The following is a 22,688-nucleotide window of genomic DNA, read 5'->3' as shown; positions in this document are numbered from 1 at the left end:
CTCCTCTGGAGGGTTGGAATTCCTCCCGAGCTGTTCCCCCCATTTGGCAGGCACTTGTGAAAACAATTCCCCAGCTTTTAGTCACTCTGCAGATCCAATTGCCATTTCCACTTTGGAGGGAAAGAGAGTGAGAGGGAGAGGCAATCCAGATAGACAGAACACAGGGAGAGAAAGAGAGAAGAGTTTTAACCGGGTTGGACGGATGCCGAGGCCAGTTGAGCGGTTGTGCGATATTAATATCTTATGAAGGCTGTCTGGCAGTGCAAGCTTACCGTCTTGTGTGGTTTTGTGTTTGTGCGTTGCAGCAGTGGCCATTGCAGCGGCTAAATGAAGAACTTGTGAACATGCACGAGGGAAGGACTCTACCTTTCACTTCTGTGAATTCCCCAGATGCTTGGGCCCAAAGAAAGATGGAAAGGAATGGGAAGAGTAAGACACTTCATTTATACCTTGTCCTTCATATTGTTTTGCTTCTCATCTGTGTAATTAATGGAATACGACTGTGTAATTAGTAGGTCTGTCTTTTGCGCAAACTATATTGCAGGTCATTCTCATATTTCTTTGCAAAGTTAAAAAACAAATGACTTGCATGCCAAAATGTTCAATTTTCCATTATGTAAAGCTACATACTGTACACAGCCATACACTGTATGTGGAATATAATATGCAAGTTAACTTCTGTGTGTTTCTGCCAAGTGTTCTCTCCTCTCCTGTTTTGACACTGCATGTGTTTGCACTAGCTAAATGAGATGAATGGGCGTAGTAAACAAACCTCCTGCTCTTCCAGACTTGAGCCAGGGCCGCTGCGCAGCACCCATTCAGTGAGCCACCGGAGATCCCCCATACGCCACGTCACTGAGCCTCCACCCTTCCCCTTCGACCCCTCGACCCCTCCCGCCACCATGACCTCCGAACTGGAGAGCAGCCTGACCTCCATGGACTGGCTCCCCCAGCTCAGCATGAGGGCGGCCATCCAGAAGGCGGACGCGGGACACCACCACCACGCGCACCACCACGCGCACCACCACGTGCACCAGCACGGGCACGGGCCCGGCAAGAAGGCCGCCCATCTGGACCCGGGTACAACGCTGGACCAGGAGGAGGCGGCTCAGCACAGGGACGGCAAGCCGCCCTACAGCTACGCCAGCCTCATCACCTTCGCCATCAACGGCTCGCCGCGCAAAAGGATGACCCTCAGTGAGATCTACCAGTGGATCTGTGACAACTTCCCCTACTACCGAGAGGCGGGCAGCGGCTGGAAGGTAGGAGGAGGCGAGAGAGAGACAGAGAGGGAGAGAGAGCATGTAACAGAGACATAGAGAGAGAGAGAGAGATGGATATGGGATAAGGAATCTTGCTAATGCTCTGTCATGTAGACTTGATAATTATGAAGTCTGATCCTGTTGTTACCTAGAGGAGCACAGAAACCTTTCAATGAACTGGCGTTGATTGACAGGTGCCTCTCTTCTCATTCAGACAACATTATTAAATCCTTATGTAAATGTTGCCATGCAAATCCTGGGTAATATGAGCGGAAAAGGTGGCTATGTTACTGGAGACAGATGAATAGATCCCTCCGGTTGTGTCTTGGGGATTCTCTAGCTTATTAGTGAAGAAGGGGATAGATATAGTCCTTCCACTGACACATTGAAAAGGCTGTCTGCAAACTATCAACCAATTCATCTCTCTGAGATTTTCTCAGAGTGGGAACATTTTTCTTTTTCTCTCATTATTTCTCTCTCTATCCCCGTTTCCCTTTCCATCTTTGTCTCCCAAGCTCTTGCTCTCTCTCTCTCTCTCTCTCTCCATCTCTCTCCCTCCCTCTATCTCTCCCTATATCTCTCTCTGTCGCTCTCTCCTCTCCTCTCTTCTCATTTTCCTTTCATGAACCTGTGTTTGTTCCCTGTCTATAATCTTCAACACACCCGTTCCCTGAGCGGAGTTGCATGCCAGCAGCGGAGACAAAAAGGTTGTGATACAAGCCAGTTTGTGTTGGCAGAGCCTCTTACCTGCATGTAGGATTCAATCAATTAGTTTTGTGTTCGGAGAGAGGATCGGGGTTATTGAGACCCTTCAGTCTTTCTCTCACTGCAGTTTATGACTGGCTTCTCCTGCCGGTATGGTTGCATTTCGGTGCCAGGCTGTTTTAGTATCCCATAATTACACCTCCAGATTCATTGCTTTGTGTGTGCGGCTGCATTCTAGTAGCATCATTAAAGCACTATACTGATGTTGTGGTTTTATTTGCACATATTGTAACATTTCTTTATGGTGTCTGTCGATGCAGAGAGTGTGTTGTGAGATATATAATCTAAAGTTACGCTGCTATCCACTTAGGCCAGAGCCATATGGACAAAATGTACGGTATTACAATATTTTTCGTATTTTTCACAAAAGTAGTCGATGGCACTTGTTTTTCACAATTCAAATGACACTTCACAAAAAGTACATGACTCTAGGATACTCAACACACAGTTTTCGCTTCTGTTGAGAACGGTTACCAATACTGCGAGTAATAGTCGTACAGAAAAACCAGAGATCTGCTGAGAAAGAAACATTTTCACAACCGTTGACCTCCGCGCGAAATGACATTTTGCAAGCATGCAATTTAGCAAATTAAGGACTCTGCCGCACTTAAAAGAACTTGAAGCAGAGCAGAGGTCTCGTTTCTATGTTAGGCTTTCAGGATATAGTTTGCGCTGTAAACCTGGCTCAGCGCAGAGGGGCTTGCTTAGTACCAGCCATGGCCATCGCAGGGAAAGTTACATAAGTCCGGTTCATTCCAGTTCAGGTGATTGCTGTCAGCTGTACACAGTGGGATGCAGACACACAGATCGTCTGGCTGCCACGTTCAGCAGACACCGTCGGCTCACACACACATTGCATGTACACACTCTCAAATGCACGTTTTCTGTACGTACACACACAAAGCCGAACACTCCGGCTTTCGAAAACACCTCATACATGGTCCGTCGTACACACAATCTCCTTCACCCTCTGCTACACACACAAACACACACACACACACAAACACACACACACACACACACACACACACACATATATACAGACCAAGAGACTCCCTCTCAGGTAGGCTGAGTACGTGTGCAGTCTACAGATTACACACGGGGAGCTCAGCGGGAGAGGAGATGGGGAGAGAGGGGGAAAGAACGAGAGAGGGAGAGGGCGAGAGAGAGTGGGCAAGAGAGGGAGGGAGAGAGAGAGAGAGGGAGGGAGATAGAGGGAGAGCAGAGGAGACTGTCAGAGAGCAGAGGAGAGTTTTACTACCCAGCACACGCACTCCGTCTGCTCTGTATGATAATGTGAGAGTGCAGGAACGGCAGGGTTGAAACCAGGACAACACACACACTCACACACACTCGCCACACATACACACACACACACACACACACACGCGCACACACGCACATACACAAACCAGCATCCATCCACAAAAACCACACAAAAATGTATACTGATTGGAGAGCATAGGCATACCGTCACACATGCACCCACACACAAACACAGACACACACGCAGGCACATTAACTGGCCAATCTACCCAGCCATTCTAATCAGATAGCTTGCCAAGGTCATGAGATTTGTGTGTCTTAGCCGGAAATGAATATGTAGAGCTCTTGTCATCTGAGAAGTCATGATGAGTAGCATCCTCTGGAGCCGCGGAGGAGGAGGCTATGAATCTGTAACAGAGCCATGAAATGAAGGAGCACATGCGTGCGCATGCCATTTTGTTTATGGAGCTCTCCTACACTCCTAGATCCATCTTTTGTAACAAACTTTTCAGTTTTTAAAACAAGCGATACACACTGGAGTGGAATGGAAACAGTATTGCATCAGGCTGCATTATTCTAGCATTCTTTGCGCTGCTTTCATGTATCTCGGGAATGACTCTCCTATATTTTCTTTACCAGCCTCTGTCTGTCCTCCGCTGTGCACGGCTCTACTTTCCCATGCCCTCTGCAGCCCCCTCGCAGCCCTTTCACACCCACATGTCCCTCCACCCTAGCGGCCCTAGGTTCCACCTTTACCACAGCCCATAATCAGCGTGTAGTGGGAGAAGAAAACCGCATAGGGGTTTTCTCTCTCTGTTTCTCTCTCTTTCTCTCTCGTTTTATTGGTCAATAGGTAACAGCGAGTCCTCTATTATGAGATCAGTTGTTGGTGTGCCTGAGCTAGATCAGATCTCAAAAGCTGAGATTTCACCAGGCTGAATTGAAAGGATAGGAAGTGTTGGCCTTTTTTTTTTCTTTTACATTTTAAAAGAAAAAAATAGCTTATTGTACTGATCATCAAGCCTCCACTCCACTGTGCAATGACAAATCAAATAAGCTTCTAATCCTGAAGTTTCCTTTTAAAGAACTGGTTATTCAAGTCTTACTTCACCATGCTGTTATTATTGAAATGTGAAAGCTTCCCCACTATCTCCCACCTCAGAAATGCAGTCCAGACCTTTACCTTCACTGAATGGCCTGTGCAGTCTGTGCTGACTAACCCTGCTCTCCTGTGACCCCCGTCGCCTCAGGCTAGCTCCCATGCAGCCGGGCTAATTGCCTGCGAATTAGCAAGGCCTAATGTGACGTTGCAAAGGGCAGCGCTACTGCGGTGGCCTTTGGCCTTTGGCTGAACACTACATGTCACAGACAATCACCTGATATGAAGCAGCGCTGGGCCATTATTCTGACTTCCATCCGCTCCGGTCCGCTCTGTGGGAGATCTGTGACTGAGGTCGGCGCACAATGTCAAGTGTACTCATGTAGCGGGAAGCTGTTGTCATTGGCTGCTGGAAGTCATTATGTGGCTATAACAGCGTGGAGGCTGCTGAGCTTGAGTCTCATGAGCACAACTGAGATTTTACCACTGGTAATGTGTTTATTGAGATTCAGCTTTGGGACAGATCTGTAGAAAACTGTGTGTGCTTGCAAGTGTGTCTGACTGTAGGTGTGTGTATCTGTACATCTTTGTGTGAGTTTTTGTGTGTGTATTTGTGTGTGTGTGTGTGCCACATATGTGTAGCTCTGTGTACAAGAGCATGCATTTGTGTGTGTACAGATATGTATGTCTGCTTGTGCATGTGTGTGTTTGCCTGTGTGAGTATGCATTTATCTGTGTTAGTGTGTGTTTTCCAGAGCGTCAGTGTAAGAGCGGCTGATTCCTGGTGACTGAGAAAATGCCACAGCCAGCCGGATGTTTTATTGAGCCGGTCTCACCTCTGACTGTGTGTTTATCCCCCCGTCACTTAGTAACACACACAGAGCTGTAACATGCACCCCAGCATTCCCAGTTCACATGTCACGCCTGTCCAGTCTGCCAGCCAGATGTATGTATGTGTGTTTGTGTATGTATGCGTGTTTGTGTGTGTGTGTGTGTGTGTGTGTGTGTGTGCTTGCCCCATAGGTCTTAAGGTCAAAACCTCCCTCTTGGCACAGTGTTACTTTGTGAAAAACCTTTTTTTTTATGTAATAGAGAAGTTTTTTGATTTTTGTAACAATGGCCAGAATGTATTATAAGAATCCAGCTTTTCTAAGCTTTTCAGTACATTTCAATACCTTTTTAATGCCTTAAAATTATTGAGAAAACAAAAAAAACAGTATTTTTAACAAAATTCTGCTGAGATTAGTTACTGATCAAAAAAGCTGAAAAATATACAGAAATGTCATAAAATTAAAACAAAAACAAAACATATACTTCCACGTTGTCACGTTGGAAATCTAAATGATAAAGCATGAAGGAAGCACATAACTACTGAAGATAGAAACCATACTGTTGTCTACAATTTACCATGTCATGATTAAGCACACTCTTGATCATAATAAATTGCTAATTTTGTCAGTTCAAAGTACAGCGAGGTTAATGCAAAGCAAGTCGCCATAATGCACTCTTTGTGCCGTGCCAAAGAGTCAACAAGTGGTGAAATATAATCATCTCGCTCACCACAGAAACATCTCCCTAGAATATCCCCAACTTTTCCAGAAAATCAAGAGGCAATCGGCACAGCTCATTGGAAAAAAGACCCAAGAATGAGCCATCTTGTCCACCTTCATCATCTTTGGGCTGAGAGACTTAAGTATATCTTTGCACGTAACAAGACTTGAGTTAATGCCAATACTTTCCCATCTTTGATTAGCAGTCTCTACATCTGGAATACAATAAAATCTTGGAATACATGACCCAAAACATATAAATGTTCTTAAATGTATGCCTACAAATCAATCATGCCGTCTAATCATAGAAAATAAGCCAAACCAGTGTTTTGTTGCCAAAACAGTAAAACTACTGTTTTGTTGCCATAATTTATCACCATGGGCATCCATATGTAATGAAAATTGTGTATTTTCAAAGTCTGGTAGAGTATTATGGGTGAGTCTCCAAAATCATAGGCACCGTTTTTTCTGAAACTAATTGCATGGCACAACATTTTTATGATGATGCAGTATATACCAGAGGCACCCTTCCTCCACTAAAATTGTATTTTTGGCATCAACTGTTGCTATCATTTGAAGATCAGCAAGTTTCGGCAGGGTATCATTTTTGGATACCCCCCTCCCCTGCCGCCTCCTCACACACACACACACACACACACACACACACACACGCACACACTCACAGAATGCACACACACACTCACACGCGCGCACACACACATACATGCAGCTATTAATTATACTTGTATGTGTAACACTGCTAGAGCTTTTAATTACATACTAATCACTAATAGCAGTCTCAGTATTAAATTCTTAATTAAAAGCGAGGCATTTCCCTTGCTATCTCCTTGAGGATTTGGCACCCATCCAGCACCGCATTTCCCTCTCTAACCAGCCAGGCCTGTAGCACTCTCCATATGGCTAATAATAGGCTTAGAGCTGGTTTTCCTAGCACACTGGAATGCAACAATTATACCAGAGAAGCAGCATACACTCTAGTCCCTCTGGTTTCCTAAACCGTGGACCCGGGATCCAAAATAAGTCATGGGCTTGTCTCTGCTCGGTCCCCAAATGACAACAGAGGAATTGTAAGAGACTTCCATAAAACAGGAGAGGAAACTATTGATTTCCTATATGACTTCTGGGGCTGAAAAAGTTGAAGAACCCCTGCTTGTGTGTACATGGTGATTTGTGCCAGTGGATGCTGTCTGCTGCTTTTCAAAGTAGGGCCAGTCAGATAAAAGGGACACTGATAATGTCAGCTGATGTTGACTTAGATTTTTTGTATTAGCCTAAACACCAGCATGGGCCAAACTAGCCACAAATGCTATCAGTGACTGACAGTTATAACAAATTCATGAAGAGTATTACTTGTTAAAGGTGCATTAAGTGAGATTTTATTGTCCCATAGCACAAAATGACCATAATATATTGTATCTGTGGGGGTCGTTGATCAATACCAATGACTCAACGATTACTTCGCCAGATGCTGAGATTTCTGCCTTTTTTTCTGCCTTTTTCTGGCTCTCTGCAGATAAATCAGTTTTTGGTAATATTTGCTTCTCTGTCTTTTATTTTCCATGCCCTAACACATCAGTACCAGCACTCATCTATTAATGTCTATGCCATTTTATTCAGAACTGCCAACACATTCCAGGCTTTTCTCTGTTCCTATTGGTCCAATTTCAGCAGTCACAGCTCAGCACAGCTCTCCTCGGTGCAGCTCATCAGTCGGAAACTCACTCCGCTCTTGCGAAATTTGGCCTTCATTTCATCAAGAATATCAAAGGAGGCTGTTGAAAATTATTGGAATGCAGACATTAAACAGAGCCCTCCTTCCTGCCTTTCATCCCTCCCTTCGCTCCTTCCTCCCTTCCTCCCTTCCTCCCTTCCTCCCTCCCCTCCTCTCTCAGCGTGCCTCTGACAGAAGCTGTCACTTCGCTACCGCGCTGCGCCCGACACGACCAGCAACAGGAAGTATGCCACCGCGACCTCTTGCCGCCCTCCGACCTAGTTCGGTCTCGCTTCTCCGTGGGCTGCCGTCTCTGAAACTCCGTCTTAAAATCAGAGCTCAAAGGATTTGTCAGTCTAAATCACTCGCTGATGTGAGATCCCGTTGATATGACACAGCTAGCCAATGAACTGTATTTATAACTTTTAGGCAGTTTAGGACGATTTGGGACACATTTTGCCGTAGCAGGGCTCGCCTGTTTGGAAGATATACCGCACTTTAGTGTTACTTCTAGTGTTACTTACTGTATTGGAGCTCCTTGCTAAATCCCCAGAGACAGCAACAACCCTAGTTCCACCTCCTCCTGAGATGACTTTGTGCCTATCCGTCACGCGCGCTCACACACACACACACACACACACGTACACACACTCTCTCTCTCTCTCTCTCTCTCTCTCTCTCTATCCCTCTCTCTCTGTCTCACACACATTTGTAAGCAGGCACACTCATGCTCTAACACGTGCACACACACACACACACACATTTGTAAGCAGGCACAGACACACTCGTGCTCTAACACATGCACACACACACACATACACACGTACACATGGATGAACAGGTGCACACACACCTGCGTAAATGCACACTCAAAACACAAACGCGCATACAGGTGCACGCACAGACAAAACGCACACAGCGTGAGTGAACGCTGAAATACACACAGCTGCACGCACACACACACGCACACACCTGTGTATGTGCACAGCGCACAGCCTAGCCTCACGCATATACACACACAGGCACACACACACACACACACACACACACACCTCTCATCTTATAGATGACTTGTGTGAAGCACTTCAGTGAGGGAGTGAAGAGGGCGGGGGAAGGGTCCATCAAATGAAATGAATATGTATTAGACCGGGTTTGAAGTAGTGACTTGTATTCAACCCCGCATTCTCACGGAGCGTCTGTCACTCCTTCACCGTCAGGATATAATAAGGTGTCTCAATGATGCTTAGAACCCAGGAGACTTTCACATCTGAGACACCTGTCCGTATATACACGTACCCCCACATTCCCTCTTCCAGCCGGCTCCAGCTCTTTACTCCTTTGTATCTAGTGTGCCTCTTGCACCCTCCCTCTCTTCCTCCATCTAGCTCCTGCTCCTCCTGTCTTCCCTTTTAAACTTTCCCACATTTTACCCTCTCTTTATGCACTGTATGGGTTCAGCCGAAAGTTAATAAAAATCCCCTCGTTCTCTTTTTCCTCCGAATATCCCCACTCTCCTACTATATCTTCCTCTTTTTCTCTAGGACTGCTCCTCTGACACCCCAGTGCATTTATCCTGAAGGGCATGGGAGAGACTCTCCTGAATACTGCTGTGTGTGTGCATTCGTGTGTGTGTGTGTGTGTGTGTGTGGTTGTGTGTCAGACTCCACAGGCCCTCCACAGGTTAATCCCCTGGCCAGCAAACCTTTTGCCCTTTGACCTCACTCTATGGATACACAGTTGAGCGGGGTTTTCGGTGGGATTTACGCAGCCATGCCCTCCTGAACGGTTCATTTCTTACCCTGCAAGTAAACTTCCAGCCAGTCGCCTCTCTATTACTGCTTGCCAAGCCGCATTAGGGAATCTGAAAGTGTCTCTATATTCAAGCAAACACAGAAGACCTACAGTTTATCTTGACCCCCAAACATCCCCACCACTTTAAAAGGTCCAGTACATTGTTTTTTACAAAATGGTACGCTTGTAACTGGTATGTTTTTGTCTGTCCTGTGCTACATCCCTTATCCTTTCCTCATATGTTCCAGGCAGTTTAAACTTTATCCTGTAACCTTTATCTTGAACTTTAAACCGTTTATTTTTACATTGTCAGTAGACCTGAACTAAACATCTCTGTTGTGTTAGTGTTAAGCGCATTTTATACTTAAAATAAATGTAGGGTCTCTGTAAACTGACGCTATATGACGCGTATTTGGGGTTGAAAAGGGTCTCTCTGCGTAGGAGTTGCGTACCTATCCGAGAATCTCAACTTTCTGTCGAGTCAGTGCGGGGTCGCGCACTCTGATTGGTTGATCATAGGCGATCATGACGGCATCCAACTCTTCCAAGCTCCACCTGCTCCAGCACACCCCATTCCTCAAGCTGCATTGCTATAGTCGCGTCCACGTTTGTTTTTTACCGGTGATTGTCGTCACGTCTGCTTCCTGTTCTTCTCTTCTTCTATGTTTCATTTTGGTGCGACATGCTACACGCACACATCAACGTAGAAGTATAAAAACTTAAATGTAAGCGCATGTGTCATGGTGTTGACTGTAACATATCTGACTGTCACCAGTGTCAGCAGACTGTAAAATGGTAAGAATTGATAACTTTGTGACGCTAACAGTCATAAAGAAAGACTAGTAGAAACCCTAGCCAGCTGGCTATACTAGTTGGGCAGTGTGTATCTACTATCTAATGCACCCAACTTTGCCCACTCCAATTCACTCTAATCAGCGTTGTTAGAATGGGAGTAGTGTTGCTGAAACAGTTGTGAAATCTCACTGTTTCATTCAGTTTGGAAGAAAAGCCGTTTCAGGTTGCCCCTTCGTATTTAACTCAGCTGCCATGACCCAAATCTTCCCAACCTACCCACTTATGTAACTTGAATCTTCTCCATGTGACCTGTTTCCTTAGTGTACACACACACACACACACACACACACACACACACTGAGCAAGCTTCCCGCCTATGGCCTCAACTCTGTCAAGAATATCTCCTTCTGGCTCCTTTGACCTGCACCCTCCTTCATCTGCACACACACACACACACACACACACACACACACACATAGACACATCCATACATACACAGCAAGCCTACCTTTAACCTCTCTAAATGTCTCTGTTGTTCTCTTTCCTTCCATTTCTCTCACACTTAAACCTCATCACTCTTTCTTTGATTACTGACCTACACAGTCTCTCTCTCTCTCTCTCTCTCTTATTCCCACACTCCTTTCTTTCCTATCATCCACCACACTCCTTAACACCCCACTTCCCTTTCCTTTCTTCTCTCTTTCTTTCCTCTCCACCCCACAGCATGTTTCCAAAATCTGACTTTTTGTCACACATCACATTACATCACATTGCATTTTGTCAAAAAGTCATCCATGCTTATCAAGCCCGTGTTATGTAACTAACTGCTTCAAGTCCAGGATGCCGCACCCTAGGTTAAGCTGAAGCAACCTCCTCCCACCCCATAACACACACACACACTCACACACACACACATATACACACACACACCACACACACCACACTCATATACCTAATAATAACCATGATGCTGTGCAAAAATGGTTGTTTAACCTTATTTTTCTGTGACACATCTCTTAATCTGCAGTCTCTAAAAATTGCCCCAAAAATCAGGAGGAACCATGCTATCTGCACATAATACATTGTGAAGGTGAATGCAGGTGCACTCCAGTCTGCGCTCAAAGTGATATATAGAGAGTGTATACATGCAGGGATGCACACTCATACCCATGCACACATACACCAAGACGCTCCATTTATGACTAAACACCCTGAACCCAGGCATGTTTTTTCTCCAGTTAATAATTTCAACAAAATAATTATATAGACGAATATACACAAATGTATTAATCTCATAACAAATTATTTCAATATCAATATATAACAATGTCTGCTAACATATGCTAAATCACATCAAATTGATATTCATCACATTGAACTGCATAAGAAAACTAAAACTGTAATTTTGTAATATTTCCTAATTTATTTCTGGTCTCATTTGGTGAGAGATTCTAATTAGCATTTGCTTTTTATCATTCATTTAGACAACAGAATTGCGCGTCACGATAACTCAATAATAATTATTTAATCACAATATGATTCTATTGAAAGACAAAGATCGCCCAACCCTATCTTCTATGTGATACACCATTTTAAAACTTGGAATGCACAGATCAATAATCTAGGAGAAACATAAAAACTCCCACAATGTGCCTGTTTTCCATCAGTGTGTTTGAGCAGACACTGGGAGAGGAGGTAAAGTGGTTCCAGAGACGCCGGACTGAAAAGGCTCTCTATTTGTATATAGACTGTTGCGTACAGGGAAGGGAAACATTGATTTATTTGGAGACCGTTGGACGTTTCCCCTAAAGGGAAGCAGTGAGCATTTATGTTGTGTATATAATTTTGTTTCTGCCGAAGTGAAAGAGACTGAACCAGAACTTCTTCTCCAGCATCCTTCCTATACAGAGTCTCATCTGTTGTTTCGGTCGTACACACACTCGCCCAGGATGCCTTTGACTGTGTGATCCATTAGTTACTGGGCAGGCATGGCACGGCCCCAGCCCGGCCCAATAAGCTCATTAATCAGGCCGGGTGAGGAGCGGGGAGGAGGAGGACACAGCAGCGAATCTCATTATCTTACTTCACAGCACCGCTAATCAGTACATTTATTGATGATGACTATTCACATTCAGTGAGAGGAGCTTACTGTCTGGGTAGCATACAGGAACGAAGGCACACATATATACATGTATACATATACATATATACATATACATATACATATACATATACATATAAATATACATATACATACGTAGGCACACATATAATCAAGTGTTCTGTCCAAATCAACTCTGTTCTTTACTGAGCAGTGTAAAATTCATAAAATAAAGTACAAGTTTAATTATTGTCAAACTTTAACTTCATATAATTAAAGTAAAAATGTTAACAATTTTAATAATTTCAAATTTTATATACATTAATTTACATATAATAATTATTTATAATTGTATAATTAGTTAATAATTCATTTTGATGATGTCACATGACTCAACTTCTGGGTTCTTTGTCTATTAGTGTACATGGACTGCTGCGAGTTTGCGATGTATATAAATATTTTTATGATTGTAAGACAACACATAGTCTAGTGTTTTATAATACAGCATGTTGTATGAGCTGTACTTCTATACATGTATGTAATATGATATTAATATGCTAGTAATATGCTAATGTTAGCTAGCAAGTCTAGCAGCCTAATGTTAACTGTATTATCCATAGAAGAGATGAAGGCAGCTAATCAATCAGTGAGCCAGAGAGCTGAGATCACATTCAGCTGATCATTAATCAGGTTTGTATGTCCTCGCCACAAACGAATGACTGTCCAGAATTTGTACTTGCTTTATGATACTTATTGATCCCCGAAGGAGGAATTCGGCTTTCCGCTTGACGGGGGGATTCAGTGCCTTGCTCAGTGACTCTTCAGCAGGGCGGGGGCTTGGTGACACGGGGGCTTGAACTCCGGCTTTCCGGTTGAACGACTGTCTCCCTATTTGCTATGTACACACACACACACACATACACACACAAATACACACACATACACACACACACACACACACTTTCATGCTTGAACATGTATGTCCATGCAGGCAGTTGTGTGGTGAAGACATGGTTTTGTCTGTCTTTATATACAGCTTCCTCAAGGATCATGATGTCATTGACAAGAGAAAGAAGCTGTCTCTATGTGAAAGGCCTTGTGGGGTGTGTGTGGGTGGGTGTGTCAGAGTGTGTGTTCAAGTGTGTGTGTTGTGTTGTTGCTGAAAAGGCTAGCTACATAGGTAAACTGGAAACCATATCCATATATTTGACCTAAATGTTTGATTTGAAAAAAAAAATGCAGAAAAAAACTGTGAGAGTAAGTCAGAATCAGATGGGTACAACTTTAATTGCCAATATAGGATTTTCTCTTAGATGTTTTCCTAACCCACATACTGTGCGTACTGTATATATATATACTTGCTATATGGATTCAGCATGCAGTATGGTTGCAGACAAATAACAGACAGTAGTCAGTCGAGTGCTTATCACTCTATTCGGGTAGCATGGCATTCAGTATGGTTGCAGCTGTAGAGGAGGAATAGTGAGTGACCAGTTATCGTGTCTGGTCCAGTGTCCATGAAGAAGTTCTATTAAAAAGAATGAGATGAAATAAACAAGTTAATTAAAGAGTAATTAAACCCCAAACCCAAATCTGTGTAAAACCTGACATCTAATGGTAAAAAGCATGCTACTGAAATTGCCATCTGCTATTGGCTGATCTTTGGTGCCAGGTGATGTCACCAAAGATTTCAGTCGCAATTTCAGTAGCATGCTTTTTACCATTAGATGACATTAGATGATGGCTTTACACAGATTTGTCTTTGGGGTTTAGTTACTCTTAAACATGTCGTCCCTCATGAATGACCTTTAATTGAGATGTCACATTTGAGTTAAAAATACTGACCTTTAATCATAGCGCCCCCATTAGGCAAATCAGTGCAGTATTTAAGGATAGCTGGATTGGTGTAGCAAGTTTCATGTCAGTCAGACTTATGGTGCATGGATCCTTTGAAAGTTAGAAATGTTGACCGTTAATTATAGTGTCCCCATTAGTGTAATGCTTTTAAATGCCAGAACACAGCGCCAAAATGTGTCGTCCCTCCACATTTTGTCAAATTGGACCAGTGGTGTCTGAGATAATAGATATCATGTTTGAATTAAAGATTTTGACCTTTAATTATAACACCCTCTTTAGGCCAACCAGTCTGATTTTTTTAAACCCTGAAACACCCTCCAAGCTTAGTCCAAATCAGACCAGTGAAGTCTGAGACCCCTGGGATATCATGTTGGACAGACAGATGGACCCCCCCCACACACACACACACACACACACACACACACACACACACACACCTACCGATTTCATTTTATGGGGGACAATTAGGAGCTGTGGAGAACATACCCTCCTGAAGCTGAAAAGTGCCAGTGTATGCAAAGTCTGAAATACACAGCGCTGTGCAGACATTATAAGTAGAGCACAATTGTGCAAAAAAAACGCTTGGGTAATAATAAACAGTATGGAAGTAAACAATGACAGTAGTGAGGAGGTTAGGTAGAGGTGAGTAAAGTTAGGAGGGCAGGTTGACAGGTGACTGGTGGTCTCAGTTGTAATCAGTGTTGGGGCCATTACTGGGAAAAAGTACTCGTTACTTTTCTTAAATTAATTTGTTTCTCTACTTGTTACATTATTTGTGCGTTACACCTTAAAGCGATTGTGCTAGACTTACTTACTTGTGCTCATTGGGCCAATAAATATTAGTAGACCTAAGCCACATTACCAGCAGAAGTATCTAAATAATGACAGACACAAAATCTGTCTTTTGAGGTTTTAAATAAAGTTAGAGCTTACAGCATTAAATTCAGACTTTCCGAGTCGTATTTACCATTTGTTGGCTTGTTCATGTGCGCTGTACTCGTAATTCTGATATTTCCGACATGACTTTCGATAGATATTACGTCAATAAAGAGGTTAACAAGGTAAAGTAATGATCAGTAACTGTTGTTATGTGATTACTAAAATTGGAACAGTAATGCCTTACTTTACTCAGTTACAGGAGAAAGTAATGTGATTACAGTAACACATCAATTTGTAATGTGTTGCTCCCACCAGTGGTCGTATTTGACCAGCACTGTCTCCCATAGGAAAGTTTTTGGAACAGGTGGTTGCCTTCGAGCGCGGGGTTGGCGACCGATCCTCCCCGCCTTTTTCCATCGCCTTAGCGTCACGCAGTTCCTTGACGGACGGCCGCTGACAGCCAGCGACCCGCTAAGTAGAGCAGACGACGCGCCGCAGCTTTTTTTCCCGTAGGAACGGGTCGTACCAGACTGTTCCGCTATTCTGGAGAGAGAAGGGAGGTATCGCTGGAGAAACAAAGCTCGTCTTCAGCAGCGAGAGAGAGAGAGAGCTGGGGAGAAGGAGTAGAGCGATTCCTCCCATCCCTCTGTCTTCTCCCCTCCTCCTCCCCAGTGGTATTAATTAGCAGCAGCAGATGAGTGGAGAGTGGGAGCCTGGAGGGAGAACAGGTTCATGCCAGGTTAGCCTACACTGTTCTGGGCCCTTTCTGTCTCTCTGTCTCTCTCTCTCTCTCTCTCTCTCTCTCTCTCTCTCTCGCTTTGCTTCTCTCATGCACACACACGCTCACACACACACACACAAGTGGAGGTGTTAAGATTGTGGAGGTGTATTCAGAAGCAGTCAGTTTTCCTCATTATGACCAAAACTATGGATTTGTTGCATGCTTCAATAAAATGGTGGGGTTTTTTCTTAACTCTCTTTTTTCTATTTCTTCTCTCCTCCTGCTTGCTTTCTTGCTTTCTTTCTTTCTTTCTTGCTTTCTTTCTTTCTTTCTTTCTTTCTTTCTTTCTCCCCCTCCTCTCTCTCTCTCTCTCTCTCTCTCTCTCTCTCTCTCTCCCCGCAGAATTCCATACGACACAACCTGTCCTTGAACAAGTGTTTTCTCAAAGTGCCTCGCTCCAAAGACGACCCTGGAAAAGTAAGTATTTCCCGAACCATGTAATGCGACTGAAAAGCTCACCTTGAATTACGGTGCGACGCACAATGAAAATGCAAGCCTATTCCAGCGAGCGTACAAATAAGGCTGAGGCGACGGCGATTACTTTTCACGTGTTCAGACGCCCTCATACTGCATGTGCGTACGCTTGTGCATAAACACACATTCTCTTATTCTCTTTCTCTGTCACACACAGACACACACACACACACACACACACACACACAAACAGTGTCTGCACTTAAAAGCAATTTCTAACTCCATAGGCGGCTGTGCTGAATGCCTAATGCAGCTTTCTCTGTTTTCTGCTGCTCTTCCGATATTGATTCTGCCAAGTAATAATGTGGTACAGGGAGTAATGAATAATAAGTATATGTAGGTACACTGCCTCAGATGCGAGGCCGTTCACGCATCTGTTATGCTTTATTAGGCCCTGTTTCTCTCCCTCTCTCTCTCTCCCTCTCGCTCTCTCTCTCTCTCTCCTCCAACAAACACACACACACACACACTAGAGGAAGCTTTAGATATGTTGCATCTCTGCTGCTGCGTGGTTTGGAAGCAGAGATGCCACGGCCACTTCAGCGGCGTCAATTTGATAACAGCGATTTGTCAAGTCCTCGTTTGTGCTGAATCAAAGGAATTGCTCAAACGGGGGGGAAGTGTATAATTACAGTTGATCACTGAAGCTTGTCCTTACAAGATTTTTAATAAAAGCTAAAATGTCTGCATTTTAACTCGTAGCGTAAAAAAGCTATGCACCATTTTGAGAAACCGACAAACCCCAAACTTTTCATTGAGTGCTCAAAACTCTGCCCATTTTTTTTTTTGGGGGGGGGGGGGGGGGGGGGGGGGGGGGTTTCTCCTGGCTGCGGGGATTTTGGAACCATTGAAAAATTAATTAAGAGGGAAGCAAGTCTAAATAATTCAAACGAAATCCTTGGGCTTGAGTGGAGGCCTATACCCCGCAAAGACACAAAGAGAACGGCTCCCCCTCCTGATTAGCCTGACTTGGACCTGACCAGCACCTTAATTTGCACCGCAGATCGAAGTAATCGATACCTCGGCATGGGGGGAGGTCATCTGTGTAGAGAGAAGCTGAATACATGTTCTGTTTCAAGCCATAGAGAGAGGGGAGAAGCTAAATCATGCATGTGCTAACGTTAATTGGCTGTGTACTGTTCAGTGATGTGGGACTGAAATACAGGGGGAGGAGAAGAGGGAAGGATGGAGGAGAGAGAGAGGAGGGGGGGGGTAGATGGAGAGAGATGAGCCGTGTGTGTGTGTGTGTGTGTGTGTGTGTGTGGCCTAGATGAACCTCCTGAATTCTGTCTGCTGCTTTGGACCTCCTTGGGAGGGAAGAGGAAGAGTGAAAGAGGAAAAAAAAAAAGAGCAGGAGGGAATCAAGGACCTAAAAGCAATTGATTTCCTCTGCTCTCGTTGTGTGTGTTTGTTTTGGAGGCTGCTGTGTTTTAACATTGTGTATCAAAAGGATTTCAGTGGATTTCATGGCTGAGGAAAGGAAGGGGGTGCTGGCACCACCGGGAAACTAAGCCAAGAGAAAATTGATTGGTTACAGAATTGGTTTAAGGAATAAAAAACGGATACCTTGGTTTTACCTGATGTGAGGGAGAGCCTTCTGTTGCACTGGAGATTTCTGTTTAGTGACACCTACTTCCCCCATTAGAGGGAGTGAAGCAGCCACATAGGGAGCTAGCACAAGTAATATATGTTTTTTTTTAATCTAAATTCTACCACAAGTAGTGCAATAGCATGTAAAATAGTGCAATGATGTGACTATGCAAATGAATGAGGTAGTAAGCATAGGTAACAGTACATCTAGAACAGTAATGTGCAAGCAGCACACAGACTGTAATCATCCGAGCACTGAACAATAAGATAACATGCAAGTATACCTAAAACTGTAGGGCAGTTAATAGCAATGGGGAATGCACAGAAACAGAGCAGTGTCCATAAAACAGAGAATTGATGTAGTTAAAGGTTAAATGTGTAATATTTCTGCTTTACTGAAGCATAATATGACTATAGAAAATATCAGCACTGCCTGAATGGTAGTGAGTGAAACAAAGTAGTGCAGAGATTTCTGCATTCAAGGAGGCCGCTCATTCACAGGAGTGGGCCGAGGCTGTGTGTTTTTCTTGTTGTTTGAAGGCCCTCCTACCACACCAAGGTCCGTTCAAAAATCCGGCAATTTGTTTTTGCCTAACACACATCGGAAAATATAATTTGAGACTTTATTACCAATCGATAGGGTGTTCTGGTAAATTTGGCATGTATATAATCCTCCAAACAGATCTAATTTTAATGGACCGGCCCATTTATGCGCTGGGGAAGTGGTGTTACTTCACAGACAAAATCGCGACTCCTTACCTTCCATATGTTCCAAAAATTCACAGACAACAGGAATCGTGGTAATGTCAGGATCCTAATCACAGCAAGCGTCCATCAAACCAAAAAACAATGCGCTAACTGTATAAAACATGATAGAACGCTCATTGCTTTTGATTCTGAAACAGTCCAACCGGCGCCACCATGTTGATGATGGTCTCGCTCTGCGGAGGGCAGAGTGTTGGCCAGCATTGGACCAGAAATTACACATAGACGCTTTAAACTGTTTGTTGTCACTCTCCAGGGTTCCTACTGGGCGATAGACACCAACCCTAAAGAGGACACGGTACCCAGCAGGCCAAAGAAGAGGCCGCGCTCTGGAGAAAGGGTGAGTAGCCACTGCACTGTACATACAGAGGGTGGACAAAATATACCTAACAATATATGATTACATAGCTAATAAGGAGCAGGACCATGCTTTGTTTCCAGGAAAGCTTCAGTCCTCATTGGATTGCTGTCATACAAGTCTTGAACTGTGTGTGGTAGGATATTGGACTAGTTTTCAAGAAGGAAAGATAGAAAAGAGAGAGACCACCAGAACCTTGCATAAATGTTCAATGTTTAGATCTGGTGACTGGAGAGGCCATGGCACGCGTTTGAGTTCATCCTGCTGTTTTGTGAAACCACTATTGTATTTGTTAAGCAGCGTGGTTGGAGGCATTATCATCTTGGAAGATGGACACATCATTAGGGAGCACTGGTTGCACCATAGGGGGCACCTAGTCCTGTTAAATGGCCTATACCTTGGCTGCTATATGACCATGCAGAGCAATCATCAGGCCTAATGACTCCCATGAGATGGTTGCCTATATTATTACAGATCTACCGCCATGTTTAACAGTTGGCAACAGACATTGTGGGTTGAAGGGTTTCTCCAGCTCGACCAGCTGAAGGAAAAAGATTGAAAAACAAGCCATCAGACCATATTAGCCTACTTTTATCCATTCCCCAGAGGTCCATGTTTTGTGCTGCTTAGACCAGGTTGTGTTTTCTTGTATATTGGCCTTGGATATAAGAGTGAATAGAGTGAATATAGTGAGAATATAAGTAAAAGCCATAATTTTACTGATAATATCAACCTAGTTTGATGAAAATATGCATATGCAGCAGTGTGAGATGGCAGCATTTGAGCAGAAAAACAGGAGATTGAGAAAAGCCGGTCACTCTAAACCTGAGATGCTGCACAAATGTTAGCCTGTGAATAGGCTTCCAGTCTGTTGCCCTTTGCTATGTTGTGATGATGCCAGGATAGACCAGGGGGCCAGGAAGGGCGCCTTTGAAGCCAAGAGTCAAAAAAAACCAAAACTGCTCTTGACTGAGCAGGGGAATGTTGCAGTAGACCAGACCCAACACACAATAATGCAAATCTAAAGCCGGTTAACAAATACACATTTGATTCTATTTGGTATTGTATGTGTCCCAGTCTCAATTAAACAATCTTATGCTTTTAAGTTCGGATAGTAGACCAAGCCAGGTGAAGTGGGACTGAGTCTCGTGTTAATACATTACTTGGCAGAGCTAACCGGTTCTTTGGCATTCGCATACCCAAAATGCCACCAAGATGGCAGGTACAGCTGTGAGAACACAGAAGTAGGAATGAAAATTGGTTTTAGAAAATTGATTGACAGAGGCTGTATCTATCCATCTATCTAGCTCTATAAATATATATATATATATATATATATATATCAGCTCCAGCAGAATGCGGCTGTTGTTCAGGGATGAACCGGAGCATCTGACTGAATACAGAGGCAGTGCAGCTGGCTGAGCGAACATCGTGATGCATCCTAGGCCTGCCGCCGCCTCTGTCTACCTCTGTCCCCGTCGCTCCGTCCCTATCTCTACCTGTTGTCATCGTAATATAATGAGTGTTGTACATGTCTTTTTGTCTTTGTCTATGTCTCCTCAATGGAAATAAGTCTGTTGTTTTCAACCATGGGGCCATCGTGACTCAAGAGTCTGCAGGTTTTCATTCCAACTAGTCACCTTCGCCCAGAGAGGAGGAGCTGATTAGTGAAATCAGCTGGTGCGGTTGGGTGGAATGAAAACCTGCAGCCTCTTGCATCACGATGGCACATTTTTGGTTCTCTACCTTTGCCTCTGTCAGTCTGTCTGTCTCTCTCTCTCTCTCTCTCATCCTGCATTTCTGTCAGCGCTACTGTATCTCAGTCATTGTCTTTCTGTCTATCTCCTCATCTGTCTGTCTCTCTCTCCACTTTCTGTTTTTCTCCCGCTGCCAATATCGCCGCCTTAGCCTTCCCCCATCTCCAGGGAAACCGAGCAGGCGTGGAGCGGCAAAGTGCACAATCACAGGTGCTCATTGGAGGGAAAACAGAGGGAAAAAGAGAGATAGCGGGAAAAGAAACAAAGGAAAAAAAACAGAACGGGAAAGGGAAGCGTGGAAGAAAGGATGCAGAAAGGAAGAGAGAGACAAAGACATCAAGGTGGAGAGAGCAGAGAGGGAAAAGTCACGAGCTGCAAGGGGGAGGAAGGGGAAAAAGAAGTAAGAGAAGTAAGAGGGAGAGAGAGAGAGAGAAGAAGAAGAAGGGAGGAGGGAGAGTATTCTAGGCTTGCGTTCCAGTTAATTACCACATAAGGCCCCGGGGCTGCCGTTAGACATATTTTCTTCACCAACGATTTTTTTTTTTTATTACAAACATTAATTAATTCAGAGCCTTGTCATCTCGTCTTACATGGATGGGCCCTTCGACCCCTTTTCTTACGCCTCACTTACACCGCTGGCAGACACACTGTGGGCTGTCACATGGGCTAAGGAGAAACAGCGAGGTTTTAAGCGCTCAGAATTACAGCGGTGTTGCCATCAGAAAAAGGTGGGCTAAATATGTCAGACTGTTTCATTGGGGTTTTGTTGCACTTAGGCTACACAGTCAAAGTCTTTTAAGTCTTCTGACGATAGCGGCTGCGCGCATGAAAAGATTTGAAGTCGGCAGCGAGGCTAAACGTCAGCCGCATAAATGCATTGTATAAATGTGTAGACAGACACCGTACACATAGTTTGGTACCTGCGTCTCTGGTGCCCTTAGCATAATCACTCTCTTTCATTTTTCTGTCTGCCTGTCTATCTGTCCGTCACCGCTCAATTATCTCTCTACCTATTCTTCCCCCCCCCCCCCCCCCCCCCCCCCCCTACTTCCACAATCCTCCCTCACTCCTCTCTTCACCTCTCCGTTGTCTTCTTTTTAAGTGCCTCCACCAGGAAACCGACAACCCCTTTCCCTGGGAGTTTATCATAAATTAAAGATTGCATTGTTACCGACCAATCCTCTTACTGTAAGCAGTTTGGGAAGGCAGGCGAGCTGTCTTGAACCCTGAAAGGAGTCAGAGGGGGAAAAAAACGCCGTCCTCATTTTTTCCCCCCTTTTTTAGCGTGCGCGCACGTCAATTTAGCCCTCCATCGATCTTTGAATAGTTTCTCATATCCTCACACTCAGTTAACCCTACTTTAGCTCTTTGTGGGGACAACAAAAATGAACTGCGGCTGAATACATTTTATATACTTGAATAATGCATGAGGATGGCTTAATTTATCTTATCAAGTGCAAGTGTCCACTTTCCCAGTGCAAGTTAAATCAAGTGCACCTCAACTAGTTCGCATAGTCGGAGCCTGGGGCATCCCGTCGATTCAGGAGGAGAATATTATGAACTTGCGGTGAACAAAAATGTCTCATGAACTTTGTCACATCATTTCCTTTCTCATTTTTATTGTCACTCTCCTCTGCATATTTCTAATATTCATGCATATTTCTAATGAACAGACATGACTTGAAAATATTCTTGAAAAAAGTTTTTGGGAGGTTGGCCCGTTGGTTAGCTTACCTGTAAAATGGAGACAGCAGAGACACCTAAAGAAAACTGACTTTTTAGTAATAAAAAGTTAGTTGTTTTTACTATATTGCCTGTAGATTCATAAATTTAAAAAATGTAGCTGATGTTGCCAGGTTTATTTCA

The 22,688-nt window shown here is 44.0% G+C and overlaps 1 protein-coding gene across 1 annotated transcript in view; it reads left to right on the top strand.

Moving 5' to 3' along the window:
• Window positions 1-902: 902 nt before the first annotated feature.
• Window positions 903-22,688, top strand: part of LOC139920227 (forkhead box protein J3-like) — a 36,172-nt gene continuing 14,386 nt past the window's right edge. The window contains exons 1-3 of the mRNA XM_071910183.2: window positions 903-1,262; window positions 16,221-16,295; window positions 18,964-19,047. Of these exons, the coding sequence (XP_071766284.2) occupies window positions 903-1,262; window positions 16,221-16,295; window positions 18,964-19,047 (519 nt within the window). The remainder of the gene's footprint in view (window positions 1,263-16,220; window positions 16,296-18,963; window positions 19,048-22,688) is intronic.

Source organism: Centroberyx gerrardi, chromosome 14, assembly GCF_048128805.1.
Source record: "Centroberyx gerrardi isolate f3 chromosome 14, fCenGer3.hap1.cur.20231027, whole genome shotgun sequence".
NCBI classification, from domain to species: domain Eukaryota; kingdom Metazoa; phylum Chordata; class Actinopteri; order Beryciformes; family Berycidae; genus Centroberyx; species Centroberyx gerrardi.
This window is presented reverse-complemented; position numbering and strand designations above follow the sequence as displayed.